Raw genomic sequence first — 16,520 nt, forward strand, 5'->3', positions numbered from 1 at the left:
GACCATGCAAGAAACTTCTCTATAGCATGGAATTTTAATATTTTATTTCTTCTCATTTTGAATTGAAGTAGTATATTTGGTTGGTTTGGCTACACTGACCACATGAAGTGGTCAGAGCTATTCAGCGAGCTGAATGGTGATCTTTTCCACTTTTGACTTGCTTTGTATACCTTGTATTTTTGGGACTTTAAATTACCCTAATCTTTAATTCTCAGTTCCTGAAATTCTGCTTCTACCATTTGTTTTTTTGCAGCAACCACATCGGAGTTAAGCTTCAGGCAATCACGTTATCCAGGTTCTTTGAATACCATCCATACTTTGTTCTTAGTTGTAGAAATATTTATCATCTTTCCAACAAGCTTTTTGATATTTACAAATGGAATAGTTATCTCATTCTCTCAAACATCCACAGTAAACATCTGCCAAAGGAAGAATTACACACTACTACCCTGTGTCAAAGTTCCTATAGAGAACTGAGTCTTTTATGGAGAAGGGCCTTGCTATTTTGGACTGAACTCAATCTTCTCTACACTGGTGCTTGTCGTTCATTAGTTACCTCTGAATGTACCCCCCATGGCTGCACTGTCTTCGGTAAAACAATTCCGTTGGGAAAGAGATAAGATCTTTGCTTTTACCTTCTCCTTTTTCAACCAATTGCAAAGTGGCTTCAAAGCAGAGAAAGAACTGACAAAGCATACTGAAAGGATATAGGCAGAGGTGTCTGGTAAGTGACCATTCCTCTCCGTGGCATTTATTCAAACAGAGGACAGGTATAATTTATGCAGAAGCAATGCAGATATTGATCTCACAGCTCCAGTGATATGACCCAGCATTGTACTAGCTTTGGAGGAAAGAGAGCTTTCCTGCAGAATTTTTGTCAAATCAGTTTACAGGTATAAATTGCATTTCAACAAAATCATTCTTCATTACAATTTATTGTTTTTAATTAAATCCCCAGAAATAATATAAAAAACCACCCCAAGTCCACTTCCAAAGCTGCCATTAAACTCCTGAGAACTCTGCTTTTCCATGTTTTCAACTAAAGTTAGCTAACACTGCCAGAGGAACAGTTACTGAATTTCCATGCTGAGTTTCCTGTTGTCAACCTGTTTGGCCATATAAAAAAGCTAAGTGAAAAATTACCTATGTTAAAAAAAAAGCAGAATCTTTCTTCTGTCCATATAGATAGTCCAAGAGAAACATCTGACCATCTCAGAGAGTGACTGCTCCATCCTCACAAGAGCAGTGATTTTTTTTTTATTTCCACTAATTACCTCTCCTTCAGTGGTGCTTGAGCAAGTCAGTAATACCATATAGAATTATTTTAAAGAGATTTAGTTATTGTCTCTTCTGAGATTGCCAGCTCCCAGGGTATACATATCTTGCTCTAGATGCTAAACTGTATGCAGCAGCGAGTATATTTTTTTAGATTTTCCAGAAAAATAACTTTGTCTTGCTAAACAAATAATGAGAGAAGTCAGTTCAAAAATCACGCCTTTTCCCAAATTCAAAGGATCCCAACTTTTCTGCATAGACCAGGACAGAGGTTTGAAAGAAAAAAACCACCAAAAAAACCCCCACTCAAACCCCAAAAAAACAAAGACAAAAGCAAACAAAACCAACAACAAACCAAAACAAATAAAACAAAAAATGCCCCAAAAATAGTTTGTGTGTGTCTTTTAGGAATCTCTTCCCTCTGTCCTGTTAGACTTAGTTACTAACATTAAAATGTGTTGCAAGAGGCACATGTGTAAGATACTCACCCATGTGACATGAGGGGTGATAGGTTCTTAGTCACAGAAATGTCTGCATAGATTATAAATAACCGGAACTTGTCTGAGGCAATGGGAAATCGCTGTCAGGCAGGCTGAACGACAGAAGTACCTGATGGTTTATCCAAGCTCCAGACCTGCAGAGCACCTCGTTGCTCATTGAAGTGCTCGATGTCAGCTCAGCTGTCACAAGGGCATGCTGTCAGCTCAGCTGAGAGGCTGCTGTGGGAGGGGAGGCTTTCATACAAATATCATCAGCTGGAAGTAGATCTTCATCCTCATCTGTATGGAGGGCTCCTGTTGTTGTCCTGTTGTTTATCTTTAGTGAAACATAAAAGTCGGTTTACTGTAACTGTGAAGCTTTTAAGTACTCACCTAGCCTTATACCTGAATTTGCCTCTTTCTGAAGCCCATGCTAGAGATCTGTAGCAGAAATCAGCACAGAGATCCAGAATGATTCAAACATTTGAACAGAGATATTACCAGCAGTTGATGGTTACTCTCAAATGGAAAATTTCAATGATTTACTAGTAAGTATTTGTATTTCATTTAACAAGAGTACATTGAGCAGTATTTGCAAATCTTTAAGACAAAAGGCATTACATTTTTTTCTGTCTGTGTATGATTTTTAAGCTGCTGCTCTGTGCTATATAAAATGAAATTTCAGTTATGCCTACTGCCATACTCTATCATATAATTCCAAGTGAATATTTAAATGTCTCCAGCTTAGCACATATATTACTGCATTTGTCGGCATTCTTAAAGAGGGGAGGTGTCTATTTCTCCACACAAATGTGTGCTTGGTTTGCCTTTCACCAACAGAATGTCAGCATAGTCATTATAACAACATGAAGGTACTGGGAGGGTAAAGAACTACGCTGTTCTGAGACTGTACCAAGTTTAAGTGTGTTCAAATCAATACCTCCTCCTCATGAGAAGGTATCTGGCTTAAATTAGTGTGTCACTGTAGATGCATTTATGCACTGCTTTGTTTAATAGGACTTAGAGCACCTCCATTCTGAAACGATGCCTCCACATCGTGCAGAGCTTGTTTGCCAGGAGTTTAGTGTTCTGGGTAAGTGTTACCAGTAGCAGTGTTTCACCAGTGAATCCAGTGCATAAATAATGATGTTGCAATGGATTGTGACACAAACTTAAACTTATCCTGATCTGAGTGTTGAAGCAGAGATTACAATTTCAAGGTTTTTTCATCTTCTATTCCGTCACTCTTTTTTCACTAGCTAGAAACTGTAATTCTCAAGTTGTTGAACATTTTTGAAGTGCTAGTTCTAAGTGCTCTGTCAAACAGCCTCTGAAGCAGTAGAAAATCTTTGGCCTGGTAAAATTAGGCAGTCTGATACTTTTCTGAAGTGGCTTCACACAGTGAAAATGCTTAGAGACTTGGTTAGCCAGCACTGCGCTGGTGGGTGAGAACAGCCACCCTAACCCAGGAGGATCAGAAAGAGCGGCAGAACAGAAGGTATAGATGCCCTTTCTCTGTAAATCTGCACAAATAAGGCCCCCAAAACTGCATCAATGTTAGCTGGCAACACAAGAGTTTTGTAACAGTAGAAAAATCTGTGACAGCTGCAAGTTCTCCTTTCCCCAGCTGTGTGGAGTGATGGTAAACCAGAGTTTTGGGGCTATTGTCATTGATAGCAAGTGGAAATGATTAGCAAAGAGTTCAGGTTTGAATTCTCTCAAGATTGAGTAGGTGAGATCCTTTGACAAGACCCACATGCCTGTTACTCTCCCCCACCCCAATCTAGGCTTCATCTTCGGAAGATGTCCTACAAATTGTGGTAAATTGTTCTGGCAGGTTCTTTTGGTTTTGCAGAGTAGCCAAAATCTAACCTGAAACCACTGTCAACTTTACCCTCAAGACATCTGGGCTAACTTCTAATTCTTTGGCTTATAAGACCATTTTCTTGAGTGAACTCTATAGTCCAAGTAGCTGAAAAATTACTTAAGTGCTTGAAACACTTTTATGACAGCTCCTTGGCACATCCTGAGGCCTCTGCTGTCTAAATGGTGGCATGAGTGGTTTCCTCTGGTTTAGGTTATTCCTCAACCTCTCTGATTTCTCCTGGCAGGCCTCCATGTAAAAAAGAATCCCACTTCATGGGCTTGATCCAAATGGAGCAGAAATAATCATACACAAAATGATGAGACTTCAAGAAGAATATTATTCTATCTTGTCCTCCATCTGATTTGTTTAGCTTGTTTTCCCAAGTAAATAAAAGAGTGTGTATGTACCTGTATTCAGTGCACAATTTCAGGAACAAGTACGTAGACCCCTCTTAGACATTGAGCTTCTATATGTATTGGGACAGTTGGTACTTGAGTAATGAAAATTGGGTTCTGATTAAGGGAATAGGTACAATGTTAGCTCATCCCTTATCAAACAATGGGAATCTTCATAGGCACAGGTTAGGACAAACTTTTCATCCATGTGAAAGGCTTTCTGCAGAGGTCACACCAGAAAACTGAGGCTCAAGGCAAGCAGTTTTCATCTGTTCAGGCACTAACATTCCTTCCCCTCTCCAGAAGCTCTGAGAAAAGGGCAAATCCCAAAGGGCAGCATTGGCATTTTATGTTCAACTCTGCAGGCTGCTCTTGTACATGTGGTACATTAATGTGAAGTGGCCTGCTCAGAACCACTAGGAATGTTTGTGATCCTGTCTATGGAAGTGTCCCTTTTAGCTGTCAGAAAAGTGATTGGGAAGCAATGCCTGTGCATTGCCTATGAGCTCCATAATGACACTATGGGATTATAACAAGTCCTGCATTCAGATGTGCCCATTTGCCTAAGCTTTATTTACAGACTGTCAGGCACTGAGTATGTGAGATAATAAATGTAACAGCACCGTGATACAACAAGTATTAATGGAATTTATAATCTATGCAACTACAGATGTCTTACAGGATCTAGGCTATCTGAAATATCTGAATGCTTGTGATTCTAAATTAGCTATCTATTTCACTTTACAAGCCTGAGCATCTAGTAAATGCTCAGAGCTATAACCAAATTGTGGTCTCAGTTGATTTATTCCAGCTCTTTTTGTTGATGGTGGTTTGGCTTGGGTTTTTTCCCCCTTTTCCTTTTATACTACATCTGATGAACTCCTGTTTTCTATAACTTACACGTCTCCTGAATTTCCAGTTCTTTTTTACATGACCTTTTTCTTTCAGAAGGGCTACATGTAGTAGGAGGCAGAAATGGGATGTTACAGGACAGAGTGTTGGTAATGTGGAGGAGATGTATATGTACAGTTTAATCTTTGGATATGAGACTGGTACTTGAGCAAGAAGGAAAAAAAGCCTCTTTTGGTTATTGAGTGAGAGGGCTAGATAATGTTTTGAAATGCACTCTGAGTGGGAAAAAGCCAAAGATGGGGGATGACTGGTGGAGCAAGACAGGTTATATTCCTGCTTCTAGGAAAGTAGTAAGTAGGAGTCAAGTCAGTGCACCACTGATGCCTAAGTATGAAAGGTTTACGAGTACAAGAGGAACAGCACCTTACTCAAAGCAGGGCTTTCTCAGCTGTGCCTCTGGATTATCACCCAGGAGCATCTTTAGTTAATGTCAGGATATTTGTGGCATGTCCAAAAGAGCTCTTGTCTGTCCAAGGGAAGCTCATTCTGGTTAGGATTGGGATTGTTTCCAGAAGCTTCTCTACATCTTGTTGATGAAACTTGAGTTTCCTCTGTGTGTCACTGGCAAAAATGAGGTGTGTCCTTCTGCAACATGCTCATATGCTGGGGATACTATCAAATGGATTTGGTTTGTTTGTTTTTTATTCTTTAATACACTAAAGTTAGTTGGCTTTGGAGTACTGCTGGCATGGACTTTGGAAATGCTTTTCTGCATCTATTCTTTTTGCACTTGTAAGACCATACATTGTGGTAGCTTTTGGAAAAGATGGGAATTGCTGCTCTTCCCAGAGAGGAAAGCCAGTGTCTCCTGATGGGACTGTACAAAATCAGCAAGCACAATGGCCTGTGAACTGCTGGTGAACTTTAAGGAAGCATTTAAAAAAAACAGGAAAAGGGTCCTCAATCACTGGTGCCATGAGCATGAGAAGAAAGTGCAAGTGATGGTGTGGCCCACACCACACTTGTATCTTTCCTGTTTTTTCAATTTTAGCAGTTTAAAATATTGAGGTGTTGCCCCAAAAAGCAGATGGAAGTGGAGAACCACTGGAATGAAGACATGTTCTTTAGGTCACCTTGAACGTGTTCTCAACAGGAGAAACAAAGACAGATGTAAGCCAGCAAAATATGGGTCAATAGTGGTAGGATTCATATATGTCTAGGTCTCTTTATATGAATTTATGTATATGAGTTATGTGTCCATGTCAGTTTGATTTACATTCATTATACTGAAGATAGCTACATTGTTTTTAAAAAATAATAAATTACAGCAGTACAAAATTGAGGTAAGATGGCTCATTTTGCTGTAAGCATGCTCTCAGAATTGTTACAGGCACTTAAAAACAGCTGATTAAAAAATCACAAACAGCTATAAGCAGAAATAACTCTCTTAGCGTGAAACTGTAGGTAGAGAAAACCTCACTGCAGCCTAATCCTTATCCAAGTCTCAATTCAAACCTTAATAAACTGTGAGGTCACCCAAATTTTTCAGAGAACAATCTTTCAGGATTTCCTTGCACATAAAGTTTGAATCATTTTAACTATGCTGAAGTAATCACCTAAGTATGTATCTCCATGTATCTGTGTTGAAAGAGTTTGCATGAGCATTATTTCCATGGAGTTGATTGCCATAGTAAAAGGCAAGAGAGCTGCAGTAATGTAGCTGTGCATCTGTGTCCACAGTAGGGTTTTGACTAGCAGAGCTAGTCAAAGAAGTAGCTCAGTTTGAAAAAATCTGCTCCTACTGACATAATTATACAGGCACAGGATTTTGTCTTCTTTTGTCTCAGCCACATAGGTTTTTTGTAGCTTTAAATTCTTTATTCACTGATGAATTGCTTTCCTTGGCTTATGAGCTTATACAGACCTGTCCTCAGCATGCTACATGACAAGCAAACAAACTTGGCACCAGACTTTTCTTTCTTTCCTGCAGCATATACATTCATCAGAGCTCAGGAAAGAAAACTTTTTGAGCTGTACATAAAATAAGATGTACCTTCTCATAAAGGTGGTTTCCTTGAAGTTTGAAAAAACCCCATAGTTATACTGTTTTCATAGCTGGAGCAGAAGAGCTTGCTATGCTCTCAGTGTGACAGGCAGCCATCTAAGCAGCACTCCACTGGGGCTAATGTGAGCTCAGGAATCCTTGAATGGCCCTGCATGGGCTGATCATCTGCCAGGCATCATTACTCTCTTTTGGAAGGTTTTTGAGTTCTTCTCACTGAATTTCTTCTTTTGATCTCTAAAAGATCAGAAATATCAAAGAGCCTCAGACAGTATTCATTAATCCTTCTTTATGAAATCAGAATTCTGAAGCATAAACTGCATAGGTTGTCAGGTGAGTGAGAGAATAGAGGTGAACCATGCCTTCCCCATCCCTCCTGCTGCTGTGAAGTGGGATTGCCACCAAAAGAGGCAGTTTGATGCCTTCTTTTCCTGGCATCTTTTTTCCAACCTCTTCACTGCCTTGTGCCACTATAAACAGGTAGGAAAAAGAATGGTGATCCAGATTAAAGAATTGGTTTAGGCTAAGACTTAAATACTGTTGCCAACTTTCTGGGTTTGTTTAAGTCCATCTCAGCTCCTGGCTCCCTTGTTCTGTTCTTGCACAGCCACATGAACACACTGACTGTTGTGGAGGAGGGTGTGCCAGAAAGTGAGAGCAAGTGGCAGTGTTTGGAGGGGCTGTGGCTCTGAACAGCAACACCTGATTTAGCTGACTGTACAATGGCTGTCTGATTTCCAGCTGGCAAGGCCTGTCCTGTGCCATCTCCATGGGCACCCAGTCCTTCAGAGAGAGCAGCTGGGCAGCATCAGGTGCTAGAAGGGGATCCCTCCTGGGAGCTGTGACCAGAACCCCGCAATGGGCAGGTTTTGTGTGGACTTTGGTAAGGGATAGCCATAGCACATTTGAATTCAGGCATCAGAAATGAGCTGTCAGCCCCAGGACTAACCTTCACTGATTTAGCATTTAAAAGCTACTGGCCAAGAGTACATTCAGAGAAGCTTCCAGATAATAGCTGCAGGTATGTGTTATGCCAAAAATTAGGCAAAAAACAACCATAAATTGTAGAAACTCAGCTTCTGTCACACACATCCTCTAGTGAACCACTGTGGAAAGATGTCCTATCAGTCCTTTTGCTGAATCCTGCAATGATGAATCGATTGTAGATGTAGCAGAGACTGAGGAAATGGCAGCTCACCATGCCTCTCATATGTTTCTCTCTGGCTGCCTCACTGCTGATGACAAGTTCCACCTTGTGCAGCACCTGGACTACTCTTTGAGTCTCTCAGGGCCCAGAAGCTGCAGTGCAGCACATGCAGAGTTTTCCTTGTGTTCTCTTCTACCTACAGCCTCATTCCAGCAGTGCTGTGTTAGCACATGATCTGACTTGGTGGTTGGGAAAACCTGACTTGAAAATCTCAGTTGGTGGTTGGGAAGACCTGTTCTTGTACAGAAGACTCAGCCCACCCTCCTGCCCATCCACAGCAGAGTAACAACTATCCTGTAATAATAAAAAATGCAAATAAAAGTAAAAACCCTAAACTGCAGGCAATGTAAATCACTTCACCACCTTTCTGCTCATTGCAAAAGATCCTATCATGACTTTTGCCAGGAACTGAAAAATAATTCAAAAAATACTGAGAAAATATACTTCAATAACTAATTAAGTGGAGATATATTATTCCAAAGTGAATTTCCGTGGAATTTCGGTAACTTGTGCCACACTGCAAGAATCCATCCTTGTCAGAGCCCCAATATTTGTTGAAAGGGTTAGAAGACAAGGTGTGAGAGGTTCCAGCTGAACAAGGGAAACCTGCTTTGGCCTGTAGCTGAAGCACAGATGAAGAGGAAGATAGTTCTGATTGCCAGAGGGCTCAAGATTCTAATCAACCCTCACCCCTTTAATTAGCATGAAGCAGCTCATGAGCTGCAGCTTACAGAGTTGGGCCACAGAAAGTTACAGGAATAGTCAGCTTGCTCCCGATGAGGAATTGCATAAACATTACCCTGGGGCTTCCTGTGGTCGCAGGTTTGGCATTGCCTGAACAAGCTCTGCAATGTAAACAGAGGATTGTAATTTATTTAGCAACATTGTACAGCAAGATGCACAGTGGCACATCAGGGGAAATATGTTTCCCACATCTGCAGTTGTTCAAGGGTTAAGATTCAAAAAGTGCAGTTTAAAATGAATGCATTTATCAGCTTTCTCCTTCCTAAGATTGAACCTGGCGTTGATATATTCTAGTTTGTCTATATGGGATAAAAGCAAATTCCTCCTTTTTAGTGCATGTGCTTCATTTCCATAGGAGCCAGGAATTGCCAACACCTCTAAAAACCTGCTCTCTGCATCTGGGAGAAAGCACATAAATATTTCTGTCTCTGCAGACTGTGTTTTAGATTGGTCTGAAGCTGTGATATTTCTTAAAGAAAAAAACATTCAGAAAGAAATAATTTAGGAAGTTGTCTTCAATAATTTGATGTTTCAATACATTCATATTCCATTCTGATACAAATATAAACTTTGAGCTTAATATACTGATGCAAATTTTGATAAAGTCTAAAATAAGTCCAGTGAAATTATAGCTGAAATAAAGCACTGATGTTGGCAAAATGAAACACTTCATAACAAGAAACCCAAGTCAGTTTGTTTCGGGATTCTTCTGTTAATTTGATAAAGTCTTGTATTTTTGAGTTGCAAATTTTTCCAAAATTACCATGCTCCCATAAAATGTTTAAATATCAGTGAAACATTCTGCAGCAGGAATCATGCTATCGAAATGCATTTACTAATTCCAATTACATTAATTAATAAACTGTGAAAAAAGTGTGAATATGATTAAGATAAAGTGTTCTGTAAAATAAAGGTTAGAACATATCAGTGGCAAATAAGATGAAGGAGGAAAAGAAAGACATTTATTCCTTAAAACAATCACAAATGAAGAAAAAAATCCAGTTATATAAATTTTCACAAACCATTGGTATGAGCTGTTTGCAGGTGTTTCCATTCCTTGCCTATTTTCCAGTATACCCTTGGGTCAAGATGACTGCACTGTTCACGTGAGTAATGACAGGAATGTAAAATGCTTTCTACCAACTACCTAAATCAATTACCCCTTTCATATTTCTTAAGGCTTTCACCCTTCTTTCCTTCATATGGATACTTCTACTATTTTCCCAATACTCTGCTGAAGTTATAAAACCGCATTTGTTGTGGCACAGTGAGTCAGCAGAACTCGCTGAGCAGTTCCCACTGCACAGGGCTCCAGGGCTGGTTCACAGAAAGCGTCATCAGAAGCATCCTCTGCACCTCAGCTCAGGATTGCAGGTTCTGCAATCCAGCCCCTCTGTGAAGGACATCGTTATTGTAAAGTCCATACTTTCCTTCCTGGAGAGACAGAGAAAAATGTTCAGGCTGAAATCATGATCGTTTCAGATGAAGGGGAAAAACAAAACCGGGGAAATTATACTTTGCTGTGAGACAGCACAGTAATTCACACTGAGAGATTCTTCCTCTGAAATGAAGCACAGAAAGTCTGCCTCAGTATTTAGGGATGCACAACCCAAAAATTAGAATGTCAGTCCATGCTTGCATTGCTTTCCTTCTGTCTCCTGCAAAAGGAAGTTAAATATGAGATAGCTATTATTGCAAACTCTGTTTAATCCCTACAGATACTAGCAAATGCTGGAAGAAGGAAGATCCTGGGATTTGCATAGAGACTCACGATCACTTGGAACCTTTTTTCTGTGAAAGGTGTACTGACCAACCACTTTTAGTAGCACGAATAGTAAATGTAAGTACTGCGTACAACTGTTCCTCCCTAGGAATCCAAAATCCCACGGTGCATCCACGGGCCACGCCCCCGGCCCAGAAAGGGGCGCTGTCTCTTTAAGGCGGCGGCGCGGGCGCCCCCTGGCGGCGGCGGCGCGGGGGCTGCCGGGCCCCTGGGTGCTGCGGCGGGGCGGGAGGAGGGGACTGCGAGTGGGTGGGAGCGGAGCGGAGCGGGGCGGAGGGGACGGCCCGGAGGAGGAGGAAGTGGAGGCGGCTGTGAATAGCGGGCAAATGGGGAGCTGAGCCGCTGCAGCAGCAGCAGCACCGCGGCCGCGCAGCAGCAGCAGCGGCGGCGGGCGGGCACGGAGGCGAGCTCGGCGGGGTCCGTGTGTGCGGGCGCTGCGGGCGTGCCGCGGGGCTGGGCGGCGGTGGCGGTGGCGTGCCTGCTCGGCTGGGCGCTCCGGGGCTGCTGCGGGGAGCGGCTTCTGTGTGCCTCGGCGAGCTGCCCGCCGGTGCGGGAAAGGGCCTCTCGGGGCTGCCCGCCCGCCGGGGGCTGCGCCTGGCGCGGCTCGGCGGCTCAGCGGGGCGGGCGGGGGGCAGCGCCCGCCGCGGGGCGCCGGCTGATCCTCCTTTCTCTGCTTCCCTTCCAGCCGTCGCTTGGCAGGCGCCGAGTGCGAGCGGCAGCCGCGCTGCCCCGCCGCCCCGGACTGGTCCCCTGCTCGCGGGGCGGCACCATGCAGACCTTCCTGAAGGGGAAGCGAGTGGGATACTGGCTGAGCGAGAAGAAGATCAGGAAACTGAATTTCCAGGCCTTCGCCGAGCTGTGCCGGTAAGGAGGCGGCCCTCGCCGCGGGGAGCGCCGGGGCAGGCGGCGGCCCCGGGATGGGGCTGGGGCCGCTCCGTGCTCCGCCGTGGCCCGCGCCAAGCCCGGGCGAGCCGCGCTCGGTGCGCGGCTCGGCGGAGCCGGCTGTGCCCGCCGGGACCGGGGCCGCGGGCTCGCAGTGCCCCGGGCACCCCGCCCCGCTGCCGCCGGGCCGGGCTGAGCGCTCCTGCCTCCCGCTCACCTGGGCGCTGCCGGCCGCTCCAGGGAAGCACCGCCCGGCGTGGTGCAGCGTCCCGGGGGTGTGCGGGGGCTCGGCACAGCCCCTCGTCACTGCCCGCCTGGGTGTGTTTGTGACCCCTGCTTCCCGAGAGGTCTCTGGTATTCCCGAGGAAATAGGGTGATTTGGGATCTTCGCGGATCCTCTTCTGAATCCGAGTAATTATTCAAAAGTGTCAAACGTTTGGGAATAACTTTCCTTCAAGTTATGTGAAAGCACGTAGAGTTAGGGTCTACGAACCCCTGAGTAAGCTTGTATTCATTTGGGATGTGCATGAGACATCTGAAGATGGTATAACTGCGTCTGTTTCGTGCTGTCCCAGAGGTAAAGGTTAGTTTGATAAGCTGTAATTAGACTTTGTCTGAATAGCTTAGAGGATAATTTTTGCAGTATATTACACAATTTTATTATTTAATTGGGAGTTTAAACTCCGTGTGGGTCCAAGGTCTGGTGGCACATGCATTGGAGCTTCTGGTACTGAATAACAGCTTTTTCTTACTACATTCTAATACTAAGCTTATAACAAGGATACTAAATCAGTTTTGATAATTGAAAAATACACTGCAAACCTTGCAGTACATATTGTATGAGACTTCAAATATACTTTATTTAAAGCATGTCATAAAACATCAGTCCCTGTGAAATTTCTGTTGACAGCACTTACTTCTTTCTGTAAAGATAAAGGAGGTAGAGCAGAAAACTGTTTCAAGAAACTGATAGAAACTTTTACATCAGCTTTTGTACTTGGCATCCTGTATCCCCTCTGTCAAACCTCAGCAAAATTTATTAGACTTTTTTAAAGTATAGAAAGGACCACAAGTTCTGTTTTAATGTCTAATTTCATGTGATTCTCCAAACAAAATTCTTGTTGATGAATAATGCTAGGTTTTGCCCCTGTGTGAGATTTTAGGTTAGTTTTTGTGATGCACAAAAATATGCTTTTACCACTATTAGGCATACAAAAAATGTAATTTTGAGGACCTTGAGGTTTGGTATAGGCTGTTTTTCATGCCTGAAAACTACAGTGAATCCCAGAAAATCCGTTAAAAACTTCTTGGTATTATGTACTGTACATTGTTATATTTAGCAGTCTCCAAAATGGACTTTCTCCTCCATTGTCCTTGTTTCTCTTTTTGACTAAGTGCTTTACTTCCTTTCTCTCTACCTTAGAAATTCCTTACACTTGTGTTACATAACATGGACCTACAATTTCTTAGAGTACTGTACAAACTTATTAATAGCTTTGGGTCATCATGCTGCTGTGAAAATTGACCCCAAAGTGTCTCTCTTGCTACACTTTACTAACTTCTTGGTGAAAATTAGGCTACCTCATCCTGTATAGGCTAAGCTCAATTTGAATAGCATTTACAGATTCTGGATTGAGATGGTTGTTCATACATGCTTTGATAATTTGGAAAGCATTATTAGCATTTCTATACAAGCAGAGTTAAATGTTTGGTTTAAGTATCAGTACAGTCATTGGAGCACATTCTGCTGTTATCTTGGATGCTCTATTTTCATTCCTAGTAACTTCTATAGACACCAAAGGGCAGCTGCATTCATTTAGGCAGATTTCAAGTATTTTATGGATATTATCTACTTGATAACTTGTGTACTTGTCAGCTATTTTCCCCTGCAGAAGTTGTGCCAACCTTAACATACATCTTACTAGAAATCTTGTGTATGGTAGAAGACGAGACAAGCATACTCATTCCTGTACAGTGATTCATGTGTTAGAGTGGACTCTGTATGTCTGTCTACTCTATGTGCTTTATGGTGACTGCTACTTGGAATGTATTTGCCTGTTGCCTAGGGATATACTTTTTGGATGACTACAAAGTTCAGATTTGTTTGTACGAGTTTGTAATGAAGCCGTTATATAGACCAGGAAAGTAAGAGGAGCCTCCTAATGAACTCCTGAAGCATGCTGGGCATTTTATTAGGATGAGGAGAATCTTTATTTCTTTACAGTTTGCAAGGGCACCCACTTCTTGTGCAAAGCACTGACGTCCTAAAGAGGTCATGGACAGACATTTCAAAATCTGCTCAACACGTTCTCTGAGAGATGGACTCTAAGTGCTAGACCGCTTTCTTAAGTGTGGCTCCAGGTTTTAGGTTAGATTGTCTGAGCTGAGACATGAGCCAGTGTGAGTGGACCAGAAACTAAGGTGTAACTTTGGGTGTAGGCAGTCCTGGCTTCAGCTTTCTGCTCCACAAATACTGGGCAGGAACCTTAAACACTTTCTTCATGTTTGTATCCACCTTGAAACTTTCTGTATGACTGACAAGAGAGCTGTTCTGTCTGAACATAATGTCTTGGGACTTTTGCATGATCTTTTTATCCACATGGAAATCTTCTCTTACCAAAGGCCTTTGAGTTCACATGCACATGTAGAGCATAACTTCATAGAGTTAAAGGTAGTGCCTGTAGTTGTATCTGCCTTCACGTTTGTAGCCCAGTCCAGTGATCCCAAATTTTTGAGTTGCATCCAGTGTAGACTTTGACGCTTCTACGTCTCCTTGGGGGTTCTGAGCAGAGTGATGAGCAAAAAGGTAGTGTGTTTTCACAGGCCTTTTGCAGAAAATCTGATTTCTGAATAGTGCCTTAAGAGCTGTTGGCCTGGAGGATAGAGCACTTGGCCTGTCGTCTGGGAAGCCTGGTTTCAAGCCTGTGGCTGATGTCTCTCAAGGGAGACCAAGCCTGAAGATGGGCCAAGCTCACTCTGATCCTCTGGCTGAACCTGCCACTGTATATGGAGAGGGTTAGCTCCCCAGTGCCAGGTTAGTCATTCTCCGTGCTATGTCGGAAGCACTGTGGCAAGGGCATTCCTTTGGGATGAGGTGTGTCCTCAGTTCTGGTCTGTTTCCTGAGGTGGTTTTTGGTTTTGCCCAGCAGCTCTTTTTTGTATAAACTGCTTCATAAGCTGAGATTGGAGCAAGACTTCTCTGTTCTGTTTCACGCATTGGTACAGTTTCAGTGGTGAGAAGAGAGTTTCTGTCTCAGCCTCGCTGATATGAAGGCATTCCTGTTAGAGTTGTGATATGAGGTTGAAGCTCTTGTGTGGACCAGGGCATTGGTACGTGTTCCTTACACTGTGAATTTTTTAGTCAGGCAATTTATTGCTATTGCCAAGTTGTCCTGTGCTTTTACTAAAGCTGCTAGAACATGGTGCTTTGTGTTGCACTTGGAGTTATCTGTATTCCAGCATGTATGCTGTGACTGCAGTTCCCTGAGTGTAGGGTCCTTGCAGGACTGCAGTGTGCAAATGTCTGGTTGGTGCATCTCAAATAGACTTTCTTGTGAACATTTATGTTCTGCTCCTCTAAGGTGGCACAGTCTCAGAACTTTAGGTTGCTGTTTGTTGTCAAAACATAGAACATCTGTGCCCTGCTGAAAAGTAAAACAAGGTTTCTAGGCATTCCTAACGGAATTTGGGAGCTTGTGATGTAAGTGTGTAGTTCTGATGTTGTCATGTGTCCTCGCTGCTGCTGCAAGGAACAGTTCCTCCTTTTTCTAGCTGCTTGGTCTCGTCTTTTGTCTGAAGCTGGGTTTAAATGCAGTTGGCAAAGACTCTCAATCCAATCAGTTCCACGCTCATCACATTGACCTTGGAATGGCTGTCACTGTGCAGGTGCATTAGCAGTAATACAAGGTTAAGGAAGTAGAGATGCCACACTCCATTACAGAGATGGGAGAGCTGTTGTGTGAATGTCAGATGGTGGTAAGGACTCTGGGATGCCCATGTAATAGTTTTGTAAAATATGCATGCTACCAGATCTCTGTGGATGTTGTGAATGAAGAGGCTCCTGTTCATGCCATATGAGGAGTGGCATATATGTGTAAAAATGCATATATCTACTCAGAAAATGAGTTGTGTGTGTTTGGCACCAGTTAAGATTAGTGATGTGCGTGTGTGTTTGGCACCAGTTAAGATTAGTGATGTGCAGCAATTTACAAATGTTTCTTTGCTCTGTGAAGGTCTCCATTTCCTTGGTAGTTGTTCTGCTTGTCAGCTGTTACTATGGTCTCTTCTGGGAGCTCTGGAGATATGAGGCAGTAAGGTCACAGCAATATGAATAAGTTATAGTGATGTGAAGTGAAATGTGCTTCATCCAAGAGGACATAATTTGAAGTCACCCAATTCTAAATGATAAGCTGCTTCTCAGTTATTTTGGGCAAAAGCATTCACGTGTGCAGCTTGTAAGTTTGCATGGTAATGTGGTAGCTTTTCTGTGTAGCTACATACATTAAAAGTCAGAATTTCATTTTAATGGCATGTAGAAAACAAATAGAAAAGGAGTTAAAGAGTTGCCTGAAGATGTAATTCATATCATAGTAAATCCCACAATTTGACTAGTAGAAGAACTGGGCTTGTAGCTTTTTTCTGGATTTTTTTTTTGTTTGTTTTGGGTTTTTTTGTTTATTTTTCATAAAACAGGGTGAGCATCTGGGAGGAAGTTCTCAGGAAATGATAGACACGCTAAGAAACCCTAATTCTGCCCATGGAAGGCAGTGGAAGCACGTGGATTAGTTATGCCTTCTAGTAAAATCCATTTGTCTTGACTAAATTTTAGTGAGCAAGCCAAATTGTCATCTTCCCTCCTTGTGAGATCACCCATGACAAACTGATAGCATCCCCTGACACGCTGACTTGTCTTGGTCCAGTTTGGATTCCCAGGTGCTATGCACTGGTGAAGACTTTTGAATCTTGAGGCCATGT

General features: G+C 42.7%; 1 protein-coding gene across 1 annotated transcript in view; it reads left to right on the forward strand.

Annotated features, from left to right (window-relative positions):
* Nucleotides 1-11,349: 11,349 nt before the first annotated feature.
* ITPK1 (inositol-tetrakisphosphate 1-kinase) overlaps nt 11,350-16,520 on the forward strand; it is a 142,229-nt gene continuing 137,058 nt past the window's right edge. Inside the window, exon 1 of the mRNA XM_033063888.2 lies at nt 11,350-11,528. Coding sequence (XP_032919779.1) covers nt 11,434-11,528 — 95 coding nt within the window. The 5' untranslated portion in view covers nt 11,350-11,433. The remainder of the gene's footprint in view (nt 11,529-16,520) is intronic.

The sequence above is a fragment of the Catharus ustulatus genome, chromosome 6, assembly GCF_009819885.2.
Source record: "Catharus ustulatus isolate bCatUst1 chromosome 6, bCatUst1.pri.v2, whole genome shotgun sequence".
In the NCBI taxonomy this organism is placed as follows: domain Eukaryota; kingdom Metazoa; phylum Chordata; class Aves; order Passeriformes; family Turdidae; genus Catharus; species Catharus ustulatus.